At 38.6% G+C, this 22,733-nt stretch overlaps 1 protein-coding gene and 1 long non-coding RNA gene across 2 annotated transcripts in view; one reads left to right on the top strand and one right to left on the bottom strand.

The window, feature by feature from the left end:
• Positions 1 to 17,453, top strand: part of LOC306998448 (histamine H3 receptor) — a 35,715-nt gene extending 18,262 nt beyond the window's left edge. Inside the window, exon 3 of the mRNA XM_079612538.1 lies at positions 16,609 to 17,453. Within this exon, the coding sequence (XP_079468664.1) occupies positions 16,609 to 17,355 (747 nt within the window). The 3' untranslated portion in view covers positions 17,356 to 17,453. The remainder of the gene's footprint in view (positions 1 to 16,608) is intronic.
• LOC306998458 lies at positions 5,842 to 16,750 on the bottom strand. The gene is made up of 4 exons (XR_013797567.1): positions 16,642 to 16,750; positions 9,687 to 9,800; positions 8,042 to 9,601; positions 5,842 to 6,963 (listed from the first exon to the last, which is right to left on the bottom strand). It is a non-coding gene; the product is annotated as an uncharacterized lncRNA (long non-coding RNA).
• Positions 17,454 to 22,733: the final 5,280 nt, after the last annotated feature.

The following is a 22,733-nucleotide window of genomic DNA, read 5'->3' as shown; positions in this document are numbered from 1 at the left end:
GGGCATGGAGGCCCACATCACAAGCGGGCCCCTGGCGACGAAGTGACTCCGCAGGATACTTGCGATACTCACATTTCAAATGAAATGCGCTGGTTTGAGATTCGAAATCACACGTCATTCATGCTCTATCACTTACTATCAAACATTTCGTATATACCAGAGCATGTGAGCGAAGCAGTGTAACATAAGTATTCACTGAGTTTCATAAATATTCTCACAGAGACAGCTGAAAACGCACCCTGTTTATTTTCTTTATTTTATAAAAGCACAAGGTTTTGTTGTTATTATGAGTGTACACAAATAAAAGTTTTTATAGTTTATAACCATTTATAGTTTATAATGATGTCTTGCACTTGTCCACACATCTGTATGGCCAAAAATGACGCAGTATTTTAAGTTGTTTCCACTGTCATGAGGAAAAAATGAAGTTCGTCGACAAGAGGGTTAAAGAAAACGTAGCCTATTTAGTTTCATATTAATGTTTAAATATTAGCCTATAATATAATTTTTTTATTTCATCTGTTACTTATGAAAAGTGAACAGCATGAGGCTTCATCATAAGATGCGCAATATGTCATTCACTTCATGAATGACACTTTATTAAGATTTGTTTTGTAGAAAGCTTTTCTTTAAAGTGAATTTTTTTGTATAAATTGTATCTTTATTTTAATCAACATTTCATCATCCAATTGCCTGGATTTAATAAGAAGCAAGCCTAGAACGGCGTGTCTGGAATTGATTGAAGTGCGTAATAATCGAACCGACTACCATGTTTCCGCGGCTTTTGAGTAATGCCAATAGCCTACGTCTTTCTGTTTTTATTACATTTCTTGAATACATGTTTTAATTACAGTAGGCCTATAGATAGTTATGATATTTGTGGCTTTAAAGCAATAGGCAGCTATGGTACTGTATATTGTATGAAGTAGTATAAATAAATGTGACGTGACTTGACTCGAGTGCTGAATTGCAGAGCTGATGCAAACATATTCATATATCGATATCAGGCTTGTGCACAATTCAGAATTGAATTGAGAATGAATTTAAATTGATGTCAAAAACAGGATCTAGAATTACAATTCAAATTTGAATTAAAGGAAGCAGAATTGCAATTCAATAAAAATGCTAAAAAAAATCATATACATATTTTAAGTGAAGTGTTCAACAATGAAGCTTTACAGTATATGTCAGATATGATTGCATTATGCACTTTGTGTTATTTTATTGCTTTGAAATGAAAATAACATTGGAACAAAACTAATTAAACAACATTGAGGGGGTAATTTATTTCATGAATTTGATCATTATCTATATTTTAGAACAAAATGTATGCAGGGTTGAGGAGTGACTAGTTAAGTGTAATGAAATAATATTATTAAATTACTAAATTAATGTAATTGTATTTAGTTGTATTACAGAGGTAAAATGTGTAATTAAATTAGTTACTAATCAAATTAAAAGGAAATTGCTTTGCATTGATAAAGTAATGCAAAATAAAGTAATCCAAACCACATTTATAATGGGTATCTTATAACAGTAAGCAATTACATTTCCAAAGTAACCTCTGTAACTGAATGCATGTGAGATTCAACACATTCTTTCTGTTGTGTGACTGTGTGGAATTTCTTTGAATTACCACAAATTTAATTACACTTCCTGTCATTCAAATTCAACTTCCTGTGGGGCGGAGCAAATTCAAGGCCAATTCTGAATTTTGCACAAGCCTGATCGATATGATCAGATCAGACACTTTCTTGCTGTTTTTTAACCGCTTTCATATTTGTTGTGTGTTTTTGTAACTGAGAGAAAAGCTTGCAGCACATATTGACATATTCATCTAAACGGCACTCTCAGCAGAGTGGACGACGTCGTTTTTCATGAACAGTATAGCGCTGTGAAGGTATTTGGTTTACCCCAAACCAAAGTACGAACAAGAACTTAGCAGCGTGTGTTTTGGAGAGAGAAAACTGTTCAATTTAATATAAGAAACTGATAAGCTTAATTATCACAAATTCGCTTATATAGGGTTCCCTTCCAGACAAAAACGCAGTGTGTGTGTTAGTGTGTGCTTCATAACTGTGCAGCCCAGGGGGCCGTCATAATAGCCTGCACTGGAGCCCGTCATTACTAAGTTACCCACTGATCAGGGCTCGGCATCCCATCACATTGACACCCCTGCAGTGCAGTAACCTGTCTTGTTAAGGAACATTTTCAGTCAGTCTCGCTTCCGCTGTAACTTTACTTCTAACTTAACTTCAACAGTTCTCGGAGCAGCCTCAACTGTGTGGAAGATTTGTAGAAATCAAATTATAAATGATTTAAGTATAAAATAAGCCATTTTTACTCTGCCGTTAGATACTATTATAATATCCGACTCTTCGCTCTGCCATTAGATATAGCCAACTGTGTGTGTGTGTGCTCACATATGATGAGTAGCCATAGAGAGAAGCATGTGACGATCTTGTGCTCAATCATATAATAGTCTGCCATACGATGATCCTATGCTCATATATGATAATCTGAAGAATCTTTGTGCTACCATCATATGAGCAAGCATGTGATGAACTGGGATCTCTTGTGTTGCTTGGATCCAACACAATAGCAGTATATAAGAAATGCATTAACTCTACCTTGATTGAATTATATGGAAAACTGTATTTAAGGCTGTCAGAAACAACAAACTGGACTTGCTCTACAGACCAACTAGGCTTTGTAATAAAGTTATCGCATGGCAAAGTCATAGCATGGTATCAAAATCTCAAGACTCTGAAAGTGATTTTCACAGAAACAAAAGAAGCATAACCACTAGCTGGGGCGGGACTTGCGGTTTTATTGGGTCCCTCTGCCGTAGTTTTTCACTAATCGAGCTGGAATAATTAACCATTGGACTAAACCATTTTTATGAAGGGGAGAGAGAGAGATTTGCAAAACATATTTAACTAAATTGCATGTTTTTGTGGTTTTCATTAAACTCTCAGGCATATAAGCTGACGCTGTAATATACACTATGATGATTCATATAAGAGTAGGGGAATATGTAACATACTACTGGATTCAGTGGGGTACCCAACTTTCACCCCACTAGCGATGGCCCTGCCTGAAGCTCAATAAGGTTTTTGGAGACATGCTCACTTTCTACACATTTCTCTTTCAATCCAAGTTATGTTGCCGTAATATGTGAGCATGTTCACGTTTCCTGGATTACGTTTGGAGCGGTGAGGTACGAGGATGTGTCCACTAGATCTCAACATCCTCTCTGAGGGCACACTGGTTGCTGGGATCCAGAGAAATGATCTTGCTACTTTGCCATGGAGAGGTAACTCTTGAACTTGAGCATGAGGAGGCTGAGACAAATACAATGTAACCTCCATGGTCACTCTTTCTTATTAATGATGATAATAATAATAATAATAATTCATTACATTTATATATTGCTTTTCTCTGAACTCAAAGCGCTTTACATAGAAGGGGGAATCTCCTCAATCAGCACCAGTGTGCAGCATCCACCAGAATGATCCGACGGCAGCCATATTACGCCAGAACGCCCACCACACACCAGCTTACTGGTGGAGAAGAGACGGAGATGAAGTCAATCAGTATATGGCAGGGATAGGCAACTACAGTCCTGGAGGGCTACTGTCCTGCAGAGTTTAGCTTCAGCCCTGATAACAACTCACCTGCCTGTATCTGTCTAGTAATCCTGAAAACATTGATTGCCTTGTTCAGGTGTGTTTAATTAGGGTTGGAGCTAAACTCTGCAGGACAGTGTTGGCTATCCCTGGTATATGGGGATGATTAGGAGGCCATGATGGACAGAGGCCACCAAATTCTCCTTCTTTGACCCTTTGTTGTTTTGCTGATTTTTTTTTTCAGCAAGCGAGGCAGATATTTGTCTTCTTTGTATCAGAAGAAGGGACAATGCTGCTTCCTTGCTCTTGATCAGCAGGTAATTCTTGAGGCGGAAATGATGTCATTTCCTCCAGGTTCACAGTTTCCTCTACAGTGAACCTGAAGTCAAGTCACCTTTATTTATATAGCACTTTTTACAATACAGATTGTTTCAAAGCAGCTTTACAGTGATAACAGGAAAATAATGCAACACAGTTTGTTTCTGCTGTACAGCAGATCTTGAAGAAAATAGCGTCATGGTCCAGCTTTAGTAAGTTCAGTGATGCTTCATTTTTGTTGTAAAAAAGTTATTTATTTAGTTCTATACAGTATATATATTAATATATGTAGCTGCTCTGGAGAAAACAGTGAGCTCAGGTTCAGTCGCTCTGTTCTCCTCTGGCCAACGAATGAACAGTGTATGATTATGATTCAAACATTTATCCAGTTCCATCTGGTTGAAGATTGGAGTCATCATGCCGTTATGGAGACGGGTTTGTTGAGGATCAGTGCCCAGATCCGGCTGACTACAGTAAATCTCAGAATAAACATAAGGAATAACATTAGCATAGATAATGGGTGTCATCCTGGTTTTGAGAAAAGTTGCCATTGAAACGGCGATCAATGAAGCAAGCAATGTCAACCACCTTATTGACTTTCTCAGAGGAGTAACGGTGTTGCAGATCATCCATCCTTACTTTTGTTATTTGTTTTGTAAGTTGCATCATCTTCCTCCTTTTCATTCAGTATGGCAGTGAGGTGCTCCATAACAGGCTTCAAAGATAACAGGGTGGTGTGATTTTCAGAACCCAGTAGATCTGTCATTTAGAGGCCCCAGAAGTTCACAGACCGTCTCCAAAATGTGCACATCACTGTCTTTTGGCATTAGATGCCATGAGCTTCTGTCTGCTGCGAGCACTGCACTGCTGTTCCAGAAATCTCTCAATCATTTTGAAAGTGGACCCCCATCTTGTCACTACATGATGAATGAGTGATTTTTCAGGAATGTTCTGGATTGCCTGATTTTTCTTAAATTCTCTCTTTCTTTTCCAGCTGCGAGAGATTCCCTGTATATCATGCCTGCATACTCTTACAGCTGAGTCGACGCTTTGAATTTTGAGCACTTTGGCTATAACTAGATTTTAGTTATGGCCAGGACCTGAAGTTAACTTTTTTGACCACCAGCCACTGTGACTTTTTACCCGACAGTTTTTTTTTTGCCTCATAAAGGTGAAAAACAGGAATTACACAAACATTGTTATTTAACTTGTAAGAATACACATGTAAGTGCTGTCAAGTCATTAACTGCTTACAGTTTTTCTCAATTGCTAAAACACTAAAACCCATTGGCTGAACAAAGTTATCATTTGCCTGAACTCATTTAGCTAATTGTGCAGTCTCTTGTCAATACCTGAAACCATTGCACAAGATAAACCACAATTCGCAGATCTCACTTAGACTTTTCATCAATACTCTAAACACATTCTCACTCTCAAAACAAATTCTTAAATCTAGTGCACATGTCATCCATACTGGTAAACACAAGTGACAACAATCAAATCCAAATAGAGAACACATATCATTGATTGAACACAACAACTCAAAGTTGATTTAACCTGTTTCAAATGATGTGACACAACCAATATATAAGTCAAGTCACCTTTATTTATATAGCGCTTTTTACAATACAGATTGTATCAAAGCAGCTTCACAGTGATAACATGAAAATAATACATAAAACAATTTCATCATCCTCCACCTTTAAGGCAGATCTATAATATTGTTGAATATTAAATGTCCCCAACTAAGCAAGCCAGAAGGCAAGGCAACAGCGGCAAGGAACCAAAACTCCATCAGGTGACAGAAGGGAGAAAAAAACCTTGGGAGAACCCAGGCTCAGTCGGGGGCCAGTTCTCCTCTGGCCAACGAGCGAACAGTGTATGACTATGACTATGATTCAGGAGCATTACAGGTCAGAAGTTCAGAGTGAATCAGAGTATTTGTCCAGTTCCGGTTGGTTGAAGTCGGAGTGGAGAGGAGGAGAGACTGGTTGACACTTCAGGTCAGAGGCGTCGTCGTGTCCTGGCGCTGGTCCTTCATCAGATCTGGATACGGCCTGGTTCCGGTGGACAGCGGTAAACCTCGGAATAGACAGAGAGACTAATATTAGCGTAGACGCCATCCTTCTTATGATGTACCAAGTACATCAGGATTTACGGGAAGTGTTCAGCCAGTTCAGAGAGCAAACAGGTTGTTGGAGGGAAGGATAAAGTCTGAGAATGGATAGAAGAAACAATGTGAGAGGACGAGTGCATATGCAAGGTGGGCGACGAGGAGGAGGAGAAAGAGGAGGAGGGCAGTGCAAGAAAGAGGAAGAGGAAGAAGAGGGCAAGAAAGAGGAGGAGGAGGACAAAGAGGGCAAGAAAGAGGAGGAGGAGGATGAAGAGGAAGACAAATATCTGATGAAATTCGAGCAACAGTCATAGACCATGTTCTTGTCCATGGACTGACAATGAGGGAAGCAGGACATCGAGTGCAACCCAATTTGAGCCAATTTTCGGACATTCAGAGAAGAGAACAGGTTCAGAATACTACTGTATTTTTGTAATTGCTAATTTACTGTACTAAACTATATGCAGCTGTTTCAATAGACATTTGTAAAGTTCATCACTGTATATAGTACTGCATGAATATTTTTTCTAACTGCACATCTACTTTTGGTAGAATTGCAAGGCTGCCACATGCAGGTGGAAGGACAGCTATATTCTGTATTGATAAACTGGACGGAAGCAAATGCAAGTGCAAAGATATATTTATTAGATAAATACTCAAGGGTAAGGACAGATCGATGCAATAATAGTTCCAGCGCTGAAGGCGGTAACCTCTCCAGGGGGAGCAGATGATCAGGAACACAGCCAGCAGGACAGCGTGACACAGGGACTGAGACAGGCAATCCACGGTGCTGAGTGAAGGTGATGGTGAATCCACGGTGAGATCAGAAGTGAAGTAATCCAGAGTCCAGTACACAGGAAACACACAGGAACAGGCACGATGACGAGATACTCAAACAACGATCTGACAACATGAGACGGGAGAGAAGGCATTAAATCGGTCACGCCCACCCGAAACAATGAGCGTAACGAGAGACACACACACACACACAAACACACGAGACTAGAATGAGACAGTGGATCTACCAACCGTGACATATTCACTCCGGAGCAAGAGGCCGTTATAGTGGGCACGGTCCTTCAAGATAATGTAATACGACTCAGAGAAATCCAAAAACGAGTGATAATAATAATAATAATAATAATAATAATTCATTACATTTATATAGTGCCTTTCTGGACACTCAAAGCGCTTTACATAGAAGGGGGGAATCTCCTCAACCACCACCAATTAGGCCTACTGAGTGATACAAGACAACACACACTTCCAGGGAATCGACAGTGTGAGCATTTCCACAATTGACCGTGTCCTCCATCGTAACAGGATGCGAATGAAACAAGTATACAGAGGACCTTTTGAGCGCAACTCACCAAGGGTGAAAGTACTGCGAGCTCAGTATGTGCAAGTAAGTGGACATTCAGAAACATTCACTGTAATCCAGATTGTCTGTAACACATACTATGTGAATTAGAAGTGCATACAGTAGGCCTAATTGTACTCTACAGTATAGCACTGTCAGTTCTAAATACAGTATATTGTATTTCTACACAGACAATATTTGACTGTGAATCCTTGGACAGACCCCATGAGTTTATCATTGTCGATGAAGCTGGCTTCAATCTAACAAAAAGGAGAAGGAGAGGCCGAAACATGATTGGACAGCGGGCCATTGTTGAAGTCGCTGGTCAACGAGGTGGCAATGTCCCAATCTGTGCTGCTATCAGCAACCATTGTGTTCTACATCACAATGTTACACTCGGGCCATATAACACCCAGCACCTTCTAAGATTTATTGCCAATCTAAGGGATATTTTATTTGAGCAGCAGGGTCAAGAGCAGCAGGGTCAAGAGCTAAATGAGAATCCCATTCCCACCTATGTGATAGTGTGGGACAATGTCAGTTTCCACCGAGCTGCTCGGGTAAGGGAATGGTTTAACATCAATGGGCAGTTTATGAACTTGTACCTCCCTCCATATTCACCTTTCCTGAATCCGATTGAGGAGTTTTTATCCTCTTGGAGATGGAAGGTATATGATGGACAACCCTACACCAGAGTAAATCTGCTGCAAGCCATGGATTTAGCCTGTGGTGATTTAAGTGAGGAATCATGTCAGTGCTGGATACGGCACACAAGAGGCTTCTTCCCCCGTTGCCTCAGGAGGGACAATATTGCTTGTGATGTAGATGAAGTGCTCTGGCCTGACCCTGCCCAAAAACAAGAAGAAGCACATTGATCACATGTTTACTCCTTTCATTTTTGTTTGATATTTTATACTGTAGTACAGTGCATTGGCTGTATACTGTACAATAAACGAATGATATGGCCCTAAACATTGTGCTTTCCATTTGTTAACAGTACTGACTGCTCCATAGATTTTGACTGGTTGCAGGTTCATATCAACAAAGAACAAGAATTACAGTATCACGGAGACAAAGGGCAAGTTTGTGAGATGCAGTACTGTAAAAATAGGGGTACAAGGAGGAAGAACAAAATAAAAATTTCAAAGAGCAAAGTAGTAATTTCAATAAATCAATTTTGAGCTACTATGATAGAACATGTTTTTGTTCATCAAAAGACAATGACGGAAAAATATAAAATTTGTTTTGAGATTCAAAATGTACTATTTTTACATTTTCCCATATGTTATGAACAATGTGTTTTCTATTTTTTGGTGTATTGTTTACTGACTGTTTGATAGTGTATACCATTTTGATCACTTTGTTTATGATTTGAGAGCAGTGTTTGATTTTGAACGCAGGTAAAACTGTTTTGAGGCGAAAGTTTCATTTTGCAAGAGGAGTCAGAGGTCTTGTAAATAGTGCTTGAAGATGAGGTTTTGTGTTTAATGTTTTCATAAAATGGAGCAAGGTTTCAGATATTGTGTTTTAGCAATCGAGAAAAACTGTAATACTTACTCGGCTCGCACATCCAAACGTAGTCAGAGAAGGGCCTCATCTTCTTTCTGATCGCATGGGGTGGCAGTGGCTCAGTGGTTCATGTAGGTTGTCTACAAACCGAGCTGGATGGTGCCTTGCATGGCTGACACCGTCGTCGGTGTATGAATGGGTGAATGTGAGGCAATGTGTAAAGCGATTTGGTGGCCATGGGTTTGTTAAAGCGCTATATAAATGCAGTCCATTTACCATGAACGATCCGAAACAAACGGTGCATCCTCTCAAAATGCGCTGCTTTCATGGACGTCAGTGCCTTGACCGCAGCGATCTCTTCTGGAAGCGCAGACTTTGATAGTTTACAACTTATCAAAATGAAACTGCTTCTGGCTTTTGATGACTCGTGGTCCTTAATTGCCTTAGTTTTTAGTCCCGATTACAAAAGGATTTGACTTCGCTTTCTCTGAGCCATACACATGAGTCACTGCAGTGTTCTGTACTGCTGTCATAAATCAGCCACTCCTTACCTTGCCGTTGTCGCCAATTGTCCACTTTGTATTAAAACGTCTTCTTTTACATTTCTTTGACTCATCCTCATCTTTTTGTTGGTTGTTCGGTTTTTAGCTAAAATCCAACGAAATGGCGGACCTTGTTGAAATGTAAAAGAACAACATGAACAGTTAAAATAAATAAATAAATAAAATAAAAAAATCACCGAATTCTCATTGGCTACCTGCCAATGTGGCAGGTACAGTAGATTGACAGTGTTACCCGCCAATTGCAAAATTCACCCGCATTTGGCTCGTGGGCGGGTGTTAATTTCAGGCCCTGGTAATGGCCAAAACATCTAAGACAAACACAGAGTAACATGGTCGGTTGGTTGAATGGTCTGTTGTGATGCTAGACAATGACTTTTTCATGATTCTTCAGTCAGCATGTTTGCAGATAAATCTTAGATGTTGTCCGCTATGTGGTCCTCTGGGGGGAAAACAGCTTAGAGGCAGAAGGGCTTCAATTCCCAATCTGGAGAGAGGAAATGCACTGTAAAGCTGATGTTTGGTTCTCCACTACCACCATTGCTGGTCCAAACATCGATAGTTGCAGAAAACCACACCGCTTCTGCCAGTTGTTTCTGCACCTGAGCCCTGACTCCTGTGTTCTGTTGTTCTCAACTTAGGGATTTCATTCTTCAAACAATTCCCAGACAGGTTTTATATTTTATGTTATTGATTTCATGTAAAAACATATACCACTACTGCTAAGAATAAAATCAAATAATGCTATAAAATTGATTATTGTTATTTCAGTGTTGATGCACATATACACACAATGACAGATAGAGAGTGTCAGACTCTCTCTCTCTCTCTCTCTCTCTCTCTCTCTCTCTCTCTCTCTCTCTCTCTCTCTCTCTCTCTCTCTCTCTCTCTCTCTCTCTCTCTCTCACTTCCGGTGTGATTGTTGGGGGTGAGCGTGTGGATTGCGTGAGTGCGGCTGGATTCTGTGAGTGGATCTTTTCTTTCTTTCTTTCTGGCTTTTTTCTTTGTTCGTTGTTTTTGTGTGTTTTTGGTTTATATTGTAGTTGTTTTGGGCCGCGTGCCACCTGTTTCACCGGGAGCATGACGGCCCCACGCTCACGATGTTTGGGTTTATTGACTCGGCGTCATGGGGTGAAAGTTGCGGCCGCATTTAGTGTGGAAAAATGTTGCCTGGCAGTAGGAGAGGTGGTTGGGCATGAAAGCATATTGTCTGCCTCACGGATGAATAATGCCACTGTGGTATTTCTCAGTACTATTGAAAAGGCTAATGAACTAGTTGAGAAAGGGATAGTTGTTGATGATGTGTTTAACCCTGTACTTCCGCTTTCTACTCCATTAAAGAAAGTCACGCTATCCAATGTACCACCGTTTTTAAGTGATGAGATATTAGCTAAAGCTTTGTCTCGTTATGGCAAACTGGTCTCGCCCATTAAAAAGATCCCCATTGGTAGTGAATCGCCTTTACTAAAACACGTTGTTTCGTTTCGGCGTTTCGTCTATATGATTATGAATGACGATGCTGATTTGGATGTGTCTTTGCACTTTCGGGCTGATGAGTACGATTATATTATTTACGTGACAACTGACAAGATGAAGTGTTTTAGTTGTGGGCAATCTGGTCATTTAATCCGTGCTTGTCCCGCAAAAAATTTGAACAACCGTGACGTAGCTGTTGTCGTCAGAAATGATGTAGTCGATAACGTTGAAGCTGAAGCGGGGCCGTCCGGTGAGACTCCGGGTGTGTCAGGTGTACGAGCCTCAGAGGACAAAAATGATGGGGATTTACCTGTGATCGCGGAAACTGAAGCCGCAGAATTAGCGCTTGAAAACACAGTTTCTGGTGTGGAAGTGCTAAACGTTCAGGCGGGAGTTATTGAGACGGAGAGGCATTTAAATGATGCTCTCAATGAAAATCTGCAATCTACTGTGGGGAATATAGGTGATGACAGTCCAATGGAAACAGGGCAGGTAGACTTTAAAGTCCCGTTAAAGAGGAAGAAGGCTGGTAAAACTCGGATTGATAGGCACGCAAAGAAATCGGAGATGACTGACGCAAGTGACAGCGAATCATCTGATTCAAGTGTTTGTCTTTCTCAGTGTGATTTTTCTAGATGTCAGTACGAAGTAGATGATATTAAACTGTTCCTTAGAGCTACTAAAAATAAGAGGGGTGTGCGCGTTAATGAATATTTTCCTGACTTAAAACAGTTTATAGAGAATTCTAAGGGTTTTATGATGGAGGGCTCCTTTACAAATAAAGAGGTCTATAGGCTAAAAAAAATAGTGAGGAAACTCAACTCTGAGCTTAATAATGATGACAGTGAGAAAGCCTAATTCCATGACCTTTGGTAGTTTTTTTTTGTGGACAGTTTTGTTTTTCTTTTTTTTCTTTTCCTCAAGTATGTGTCACGCTAATGTTGCTACTCTAAATCTGAATGGTGCTAGAGATATGCACAAAAGAGCTGCATTATTTGAAGTAATTAATCAGAAAAAAATTGATATCATGTTTTTACAAGAGACACATACTGATGCTAATAATGCTGCAGACTGGGCAGTAGAATGGAATGGGATTGCTGTTTTAAGTCATAATACCTCAATTAGTGGCGGAGTTGCTGTTCTCTTTACTAAGAGTTTCAGCCCACACTCTTATCAGGTTGAAGAGGTTATCAAAGGTAGACTTTTGAAAGTAAGAGCCTCTTTTGAAAATGTTGTTTTTGTTTTTATTTGTGTGTATATACCAACTTCAGCTGTTGAAAGAATGCTGTTTTTAAATACTTTATCCTCTGTCTTACAAGATGTTGCTGTTGATGAGTATTTAATTTTGGGTGGCGATTTTAATTGCACAGAGTCCAACTTAGATAGAAATCACATGGAGCCTCATTTACCTTCACGTCAACGTCTTGTTCAGCTAAAAAAAACACATGAATTAATTGATATTTGGAGGCAGCTTAATGGAGAACAAAAACAATACACGTGGTCTCATGTTCGTGATAACATGATTTCATTGGCAAGGCTTGATAAGTTTTATGTTTTCAAACATCATGGTAGTATTGTTGAGAAGTGTTCTATTACTCCATCATGTCTTTCAGATCATAGTATGGTGCAGTGCTGTATCTTTTTAAATTCTATCAAGCCAAAGAGTGCTTATTGGCATTTAAATACCACTCTATTGGATGATAAGTCTTTTAAAGAAAGTTTTAAATATTTTTGGGATATTTTTAAAGCAACAAAGAGTTCCTTTAGAACACTGCAGCAATGGTGGGATTTTGGGAAAGTTCAGATAAAACAGCTATGCCAACAACACTCGCAGAATGTCACTAGAGAAGTAACCCTGAGATTGAACACCTTAGAGACTGAGATTCTGAAACTGCAAGATTTGGCTAACTTGCCTGGGAATCAAAGTGATGTGGAGTCTCTCATAAAAAATAAGAAGACTCAGTTATCTGACCTTTTAGGGGTTAAAACGCAGGGTGCGCTGGTCAGGTCACGTTTTCTAAGTATAAATGAGATGGATGCACCGTCGAGGTATTTTTTTAGTTTAGAAAGGAAAAATGGACAGAACAGAGTCATTCATGCTTTACGTTCTGAATCTGGATCCGTATTGACTGACCCCAAAGACATTCGTAAGAGAGCAGTCACTTTTTATGAGTCTCTATATAAGAATGAACTTGGTCCAGATTATAGGGATGACAGTGCTTTTTTTGATAATCTTCCTCAAGTGGCAGAGGAAGTCAACGTAAAGATTTCAGGTGCCGTGACCATGGGGGAACTGTTTAAAGCCGTCCAAGGCATGGCCCTTGGAAAAGCACCAGGGATTGATGGTCTGCCTGTTGACTTTTATAAGTCGTTTTGGTCAGAGATTGGAGAGGATTTGCTAGAGGTACTGAATGACAGTTTAGCCGGAGGGCTACTGCCGTTGAGTTGCCGTAGAGCAGTCCTGACTCTCCTACCCAAGAAGGGTGATCTGACGGACATCAAGTGCTGGCGGCCGGTCTCCCTCCTGTGTAGTGACTACAAGTTGCTCTCTAAGGTTTTAGCTAATCGATTGGCAGAGGTTATGGACCAGGTAGTTCATCCTGACCAGACATACTGTGTCCCCGGGAGGTCAATCTTTGATAATGTTTCTCTGATTAGAGATCTTCTTGATGTCTCTAAGAGGTTAAATTTGGATTGTGGCTTCATATCATTAGATCAAGAGAAAGCGTTTGATCGCGTTGAGCACAGTTATTTATGGAGAGTTTTGGAAGCCTTTGGTTTTTGCCAAAAATTTATAGATCAGGTGAAAGTTCTCTATAGTGACGTTCAGAGCATTCTCAAGGTTAACGGTGGTTTGTGTGCGCCTTTTGAAGCTTGTAGAGGTATTAGACAGGGGTGCTCCCTTTCTGGTATGCTCTATTCTCTGGCCATAGAGCCTTTATTGCAGCAATTACGAATTAAACTTCAAGGTATATCTTTGCCAAATTGCAATGGTAATTTTTTATTATCAGCGTATGCTGATGACATTGTAGTCATGATTAGCAAGCAAAGTGATGTACAGGTTTTATCTGAATTGCTTGAAAATTTTAAAGTTTTGTCTTCTGCTAAGATAAATTGGAATAAAAGCGAAGCATTGCTGATAGGAAGCTGGAAAAGCGGAAAACCAGGGCTCCCTGCTGGTTTACATTGGGGAAAAGAAGGTTTTAAATATTTGGGGGTGTTTTTGGGAGATGAGACAATAATACAGAAAAACTGGGAAGGTTTAATTGAAAAAGTCATAGGACGTCTAGAAAAATGGAAGTTTTTGTCTCCAAAATTGTCATATAGAGGACGCATTTTAATTGTTAATAATTTGGTGGCGTCATCCTTATGGCATAAGTTTGCCTGTGTAGATCCTCCTTTGCAACTGCTTTTAAAAATTCAGGCTGTCATGGTTAATTTTTTTTGGGATAGATTGCATTGGGTTTCCCAAAATGTATTGTTTTTGCCTAAGGAGGAGGGTGGTCAAGGACTAATACATCTGCAAAGCAGAATTGCAACCTTTCGTCTGCAGTTTGTGAAAAGGCTGCTGGATGGACCATCAAACTGTAACTGGCGTGCTGTTTCATGCCTCATTTTACGTAGGTTTGTAGGATTGGGGCTGGACAAAACACTTTTCTTGTTGGATCCCCTTAAACTGGACACCTCCACACTGCCAATTTTTTATAAGAATACTTTTAAAGTTTGGAGTCTCTTTGTTGTTCAACGACCAGAAAACTCACCTTCTCTTTTCTGGTTACTGGAGGAGCCTTTAATCCATGGCTCTCGGTTGGATTCAATGGACAGTTCCTTTTTTCCTGGACTTAATAGGGTGCTGATTGGACACAATGTTATTACACTGAGGCAGCTACTGAACATTGTAGGGCCGGATTTTAAGGACGGAGCAGCCCTAGCTCAACACTTGGGAATCAGGTCTATTCGTCTGGTTACCCAGTTGCTCATGAGATGGAAAGATGCCCTTAAGACAACTGAAATTGATTTGTTAACAGAATATTGTGAAGGTTCTTGTGTTTTGAATCCTGAAGACTCTTTTCCTTGTTTGTTTTTGTCTATAAATGTTGAAGGGATTACTTCCCCTTTTTTTAAAACTGCTGCATCTCTGTGTAAAGACTTTTTTTTAAGTACTGGCAAATCTTTGTACAGGTCTTGTGTTTTAGTGTTTAGTAAAAAAGTGTTAAATGTAAGAGTTGATACCCCCTGGCGTGATGTTTTTAAACTGGATGAAAGCAAAAAACCTGAGTGGCGATCTTTTTATAAACCACCGTTGACCAAGAGAACAGGTGATTTGCAATGGAAAATCATTCATGGTGCTGTCGCGGTTAACGCTTTTGTTTCAGTTTTAAACCCCGAGGTTGATTCTGCATGCCCGTTTTGTTCTAACAGAGAAACCATTTTTCATGCCTTCATGAATTGTTGTAGGTTACAACCTTTATTTGAAGTTGTAGGTGATGTTTTTAGGAGTGGTAATGAGACCTTTTCTCTGGAGACGTTTATTTTGGGGTGCAAATATGTGAGAAAAAAAAGATTTGTTTGTCAACTTCTAAATTTTGTTCTAGGCCAAGCAAAACTGGCCATCTATTTAAGTAGGAAAAAGAAAATAGAACAAAATGTAAATCAGAATTTAGTAGCCTTGTTTTCTAACCTGGTGAAATCAAGAGTTATGGTTGATTTTTATTATTATAAGTCTATTGATGATCTTGTCATTTGAATGTATATGGTGCTGTAATGAGGCTCTGTGCTCTGTTTTTGAGGGTGAATTGTTGTTTATGCATATTTTGTGAGTTTTTTATTTATTTATTTTTTATTATTATTTATTTAACGACTGTGGTGTAAAACTTGAAAAACTAATTTATACTGTGGTGTAAGTGTATGGTGAATAGTTGGTTTTTGTAATAAATGTCTTGTTAAAATTCAAATTCTCTCTCTCTCTCTCTCTTTCTCTCTCTCTCTCTCTCTACAACACACAAACTGTCTGATTTTTTTGTACACAATGGTGGAAGACTTAAACAAAAGTAGAAGTGATATCAGCTATATTTAATTATTGTACTAAATCACAGAAACACAGTCGGCTCTTCCGAGCTTTGTGAAGTGGGAAACTAGCTGATGTTAGCTAGTTACTTAGCCATGCTATCTGCCGTGGTAGAAAGCCAATAGTATTTATTTCACCAGTGCTAAACATGCTAGCTCTCTTAGTTGGTTGCAAATGTTTATTTCAAAACAGTGTTACCATTAACACATTGCCTCCTCTAGTAGCCACTCTTCTTAAACACGTTACAAGTTGGATGTCCTTGGGCTTCAACTTACTGTAAAAGCATGTCAATTAATTCCTTTGTTTTCCCCTCAAGAAAGTATTTATTTTAAAGAAATGTCTGGTTATATATTCAAATTATTGATACTTGTGACTAAAAAAAAATCACTATATATTTAGGCAAGGTGTATTTAAAAAAAGAACACAAAGCCATTTTTTCATTTTCAAGGAAGACCGAAGCCTCAAGTTTATATACATTTTTTTTTTGCATGAAATACTTGTATAAATGATGGACAAAACAAAACTGATAAAAAACAGTGGTTTAAATGTATTCAATATTATTTCCCTGATTTCAGGTATCTTATCGTGCCAAGCAAGGAATGACCCACTTTGCTGTGGTGAAGATAGCAGCGGTTTGGATTCTGGCCTTCCTCCTGTACGGACCGGCCATCTTATTCTGGGAGCCGCTGACCGGCAGGAGTCGCGTGCCGGACAACGAGTGCTTCGCCGAGTTCTACTACACCTGGTACTTTCTGCTTTCTGCTTCAGTGGTTGAGTTCTTCTTGCCTTTTTTATCCGTGGCTTTCTTCAACATCAGCATCTACCTCAGCATCCGTCGGAGGAGACTCGGCAGTAAAAGAGAATCCCATTCTCCAAAGCGCCAGGATGCCTCAGCTCTGTACGGGAAGAGGACAGGCGTGAGCATGCGGATCTACTGGAACTCACTGACACTCAAAAAGACTGAAGACAGCGAGAAGAAGCGCTCAGAGAGCGACGGTCTGTCAATGCGGTGCGTTCAGCGCTCGCGTCTGAGGCAGGACAAGAAGATTGCGAAATCTTTGGCGATCATTGTGTGTGTTTTCGCAGTGTGCTGGGCGCCGTACACTCTGCTGATGATCGTGCGAGCGGCGTGCAGAGGAGACTGTGTGTCGCATCAATGGTACGAGGTGACGTTCTGGCTGCTGTGGCTAAACTCAGCGATCAACCCGTTCCTTTACCCGCTGTGCCACAGCAGCTTCCGTAGGGCCTTCGTCAAGATCCTGTGCCCTCGGCAGAGGACCACCATACCCCTGACGGACCGTCCATCCAGCACACACAGATAGTGTCTGATTCATCAGTGCATGTACTGGAAACAGTTTAAAAAAAAAGAGGATTTAAGTGCCTAAACATTTAAAGGAATGTTCCTGGTTCAAAACAAGTCTATTGACAGCATTTGTGAAGCATAAAAAAAATATAATTTTCTTGCCAATTGCAAGTTTAACTCTCGCAGTCCATAGTAAAAGTCTATGGCATGATCCCTTTAAATAAATGAAAAATAAAAATGCAATTAATTATCTTTTAAATTGTTTTATTCCACGGCGGAAACAAGCTTCCATAAATAAACTTCATAATATACAGTAAAAAAAAAGACACTAGACTTTAGCATGATATGTGTTAACATTAGGTAGGTGTCATAATATCACTTATTAGCTCTTTCTTTCACAAAGCTTATAATAAATAATAATAATAATATGTTTATTTTATATACACTCTTAAAAGAAATGGTTCTATTTAGAATCAGAAATGGTTCTATCACCGCTTCATATATGGAACTCCAAAATGGTTCTATATAGAACCATTTTAATGGATTCCATAAAAAGAACACCAAATGGTTCTTTGAATCCAAGTTAGATGGTTCTGTATAGAACCATTTAAGGGTACTTTATTATTAAACAAGTTAATTATTATTGAATAAGAAAATAAAACCAATCCAGAAAATTCTAAAAATAAATGTATTCAATTGATTATACAAAAATATTAGTGTCATATTTAAAATTGCACCTCTGTATTAGACAGCAAACTTTTTTTACATTGAAGATGTTTAATTACATTAAACCATTTTACTTTGAATTATTTAATTTAAGCATTTTCACTTTGCAATAAACATACATAAGCTTGTTTATGTACTATATGTACATGTACAGTACTTAACTTTTACATGTATCTCTGAAATGAGGAAAAACAAATCATTTTTGATATTTGACAATGCAGATAAAAAAAACAATACATGAACAATTAAAACATCTAATAAATTGACTAGATATTAATATTGACTTGTGTTTGACTACAGCAGTCATTCAAAAAGGCCTATAAATATTGTGTAATATTTTGTTTACACTTCAGTCATAAAACATAAATTATAGAACCATTTTAATAAAAAAGGTTCTTTGCTCTCCAAGGGTTCTACATAGAACCATTTTTTTTGTAAAAGGTTCTATTGGCCAAGTACGGAACACCAGGGTTCTATATAGAACCTCGAGGAACCTTTTATTAAGAGTGTAGCACCTTTCAGAAAACTCAAGGTCGCTCTACAGTAAAGTAAAAATAAACGAGACATAGAAACATGACATAAAAACGATACAAATAAACTGAGATGGATAACATAAAAGATAGAGGTACATATACATAAAAATCAGATCATAGAGTAAGGGTTCAGGGAAACAACTAGCAAAAGATGTTTTAAGGTGGGTTTTGAAATCGTGTAATGTTGAATGGTCGCTGGATGTGTTGGGGAATAGGTACACAAAGCCCTTCCACCAAACGATGATAGTTTGTGCCTATGGATCGTCAACAGACCGGTAACGGAAGATCTAAGTGTGTGAATTGGGGAGTAGGTATGGATGAGATCAGAAATATAGTTGCTGGCAAGACCATGGAGTGCTTTGAATGTGATAAGGAGTATCTTTTATAGAGTACCAGGTGTAAAAGTGATTTTACTCTCACTGCAAAATCAGTGAGAGTACCAGGTGTAAAAGCAGTAGGGAAGACGTGTGTGGAGACAGGAGAGATCATGGTTGGGAAAAGACTATGAATACTATCATATTTAGAAAGAAGTGCAGGGATGACTCACAAAGGTCTGCTGAGTTACTCATGACAGGTGCAGGAGGGTTGGTGAGTTTAATGACTACAGAAAACAGTGTTTTAGGTCGAGAGGATGCATTATTAATAATAGTAGAGTAGTAACTAGAGCGTGCGGTATTTATAGCAGATTTGTATCAAAGTGCAGGGGTAAACCAGGGAGACGTCTGTGTTGAAGGTACAAATCTACTTTTAAGAGGGGCGTGTATATCAAGGGCAGTGGCAATACAGGCATTATATTTGGTAAGGATATCGAGGGAGCTAGTGTGTTCAGTAATGTCAGAGAGATGAGTTTGTACAGATTCAGAAAACAGTAATGGATTAACAGAATTAAGTTTACGGTAGGTTATGGTGGATGTCACCCTGAGGCGGGGAAGAGGCATTTCACAGTTTAGGAGGTAATCAGACCGTCCAATCTGAGACAACATTATGTAGACCAGCAGTGCAGAACAAGATCCAGTGTGTGACCTTTTGAGTGTGTATCGACATTTTGTACAAGATTGAAACATTCAAACAATTCACGCGATTCTGTACAATCAGTATCAACATGTGTGTTGAAATCACCAAGTAATATAACACAAGGGGATAAGGCAGAGGAAAGGGTTAACAGTTCATGCAGTTCACTGAAGACGTTTGTGATAGATTTAGGGGGACAATACATGAGAATCAAGAGCATTGAGATGTACCAACCGTTTAACTTCACTGTTATGACAATATATGGATTAGTAAACCCGGAACCTTATATTATATAACCAGAAGTTTATACACATAGAAAAGTAGCTGCACTTCAATAATAAAAAAAAGGAATTATTTTAATATGTTCCTTGAGATGTACTTATAATAAACTATTAATGATGAATAGCTATTTGTTGTGTCATGACCCCTTTCAAGTTTCTCATTTTTGATTTTAACCCTTCACAGTCTGGTTTATGAATTAAAATGACTTCACAGTGGTTGGACATTATGCTAGATAAAAATTGAACCAAGAACATTCCTAAAATGATGATGAATACACGATGATAAACATGATGATCTTTATCAAAAAGGGTCCAGTAGGGGAGACCAGAGATTGTACAAACAGGGTCCATGTAACTGCACCGGTTTCTGGGAGCCGTGTTGTCATGCTGTACATTATGTATAGTGTTTGTTTCCAGTGTCACATGTGCCAAGAATTTATACTTACATCAGCACTGATACTTTTAGAAATATAATAATAGAAGTCATATATTATCATTTCAAGTAAAGTTTGCATTACATTCATGAAATACTACATACTGTACCTCAAATTCTACAACTACCAGAAATACACTAAAAATATAGGTTTCTTAATCACTATTTTTGTCTTTTTTTTCCAGTAAAAATGTTTAAAACAAGATAAATGTTATATTGGTTTCAAAATTTAAATTACGCTTCTTCTTGAACTTTCAAAGGCACTAGAAGCGCATTACATTTTCTCCAGAACAAAGGCATTTGCTGAAGCAACCATGGCATTTTAGCTCGCTTAAGTCTTTTATCGTGACTTGTGTTTTACGTGAAGTGTAATGCTGTACCAGGCAGGTTTTTCTTTTATTTTATTTTATATATATATATATATTATATATATATTACCCTAGCTATGGCTCTGGTACCAGGTGTGCTGTTCACAACGCTTTAGAAAAGCCATACATGTGCTGCAAACCCAGAAACCAGATGTGGGCCGACATATGTGGCTGTCTGGGAAATGTCTAAATGTATTAGTTGCAGTATTTTGCAAAAATAAGTCAGCAATCTGCCCCTGTGATTGTAATTTGTGAAAAGAAATAGTTGTTGCTGTTTTACTGCCTCTAGTGTTCATTTCAACACACTGCAGTCAGTTGGATGTATAGTTTTGCTAAAATGTAGCTAGAGTCATGTTTTTCAAATGAGGTTTTTACCATGTGCCATGGATTAAATCAACACGAGGCACAGCGGTTTAGGTTAGTTACGGTGATGTTCTATACACCCTTAATTGAATCGAGCTGTGAGCTCTTTAATAAGCGGCTCACTCCTTTCATCATCTTGATTGATATGTGATTGACAGACGTCTGAGTGTGTTCGTTGTTTTCCTGTAATTAGCCACTCCACTTCCTGCAGTACGAGCCACTCAGGATGCGTGCCGTGATTGCGAGCGTGAGAAGTGGGCTGTGGGCATTCACACATTGACAAGGCAATCAGCCAATCAGAGTGATTGAGACTTTCAGCTGTATCTCGATGGTCTACGCTTACATTGGGATCACGCTATAGGAGCACAAGGGCCTGGTAGGGGGAGTAAAGTCACATGGAGGGTAATCTGACACAGTTGTCTGGAAAAAAACTAGAACATCCCTAAATTACAACTAAAGAAGGAAAAACAATAAATGCTGACATTGTCTTCCATTATGTGCAACATACACATCTCAGAAATATGTTTTAGTATTTCATAATTCTTTAAAGCTTGTACAGCACACTCTATGTATTATTACAAACTACAGGAGTCCTACAATGTAAACTACAGATACATTGTACAATTCTTCAATGTATCTGTAAAATAGACACACATTTGTATGATTATGACCCCCGGGTGTTCTTCTTCTTAAGCTTGTTTAACTGTACTTCAGGTGCTGTAGATCTTAATGTGCAAATCTGTGTTCTTATATTCAGTATTATACTGTCTGCCAAATGTTATTTAGTGGAAATGTGGTATTTTACCTCCTTCAACATTGTTACACACATACACGGTCATTTAACACGAACTGTTCAGTTTTTACAATATTAGCATTTGTATGTTGCATTATGTGTATATTTATAAGTGAATGTATTTTACATTTGCTACATTATGAGCTCTGTGTAGTGTTTATGATTTAAATTATAAATAGAGCTATTGTTCTGCTAGTAATAATTCAGAAATGAATCCACATTTGATGTATTTCTGAGGGATGATAAAAGCCTGTAAAATATGAACAAACATGTATAGTAATGTTGATTTTGTGGTTAAGATTAAAATGTGCACAACACCTGTCAGAAATTGGACATTCATAAATATTTATTTGGCTATTACTATTTCCACATTTAAAAATAATACTTAAGTCATCCAACTTTTAAATATGAACTGTGACGCACAAATGGGACATTAGACCCTTTGCCTTTTTACAGCTCTCGAGATCTCATGTGTGGCCACTTCTCTTTCAGTGTCCGCTCCAACTTTTGACTGGTAGTGTGTGTATTTAGGCTGAAGTTAAAACATGAATTAAATGAAAGTGTGCGATACCACTAAATGTCACTGTTCTCAATTAAATGAAATCAGACTCGTGCAATAACACCATATTATTATATTGTAGACCGATATAATCCCACTTCTTGTCAAAGTATTTCAAAATAAGTAAACGAAAGACATTTATGAGTGTCTGTATACAGACAGACAGATGTTCTGCTGGGCTTGTTGTGCTGACTGAGTTTGTCCTTTAGATGTCACTGTTGATCTTTCTCTTAAACACATTTAATCTGATTGTAATTTGTGGGTTTAACAGCATAACTCCAAACTCATATTTGAATCCATGTATTTTATAGTTTGTATTTCAGCACAATG

The sequence above is a fragment of the Phoxinus phoxinus genome (genome assembly GCF_949152265.1).
Source record: "Phoxinus phoxinus genome assembly, chromosome: 5".
Lineage (NCBI taxonomy): Eukaryota > Metazoa > Chordata > Actinopteri > Cypriniformes > Leuciscidae > Phoxinus > Phoxinus phoxinus.
This window is presented reverse-complemented; position numbering and strand designations above follow the sequence as displayed.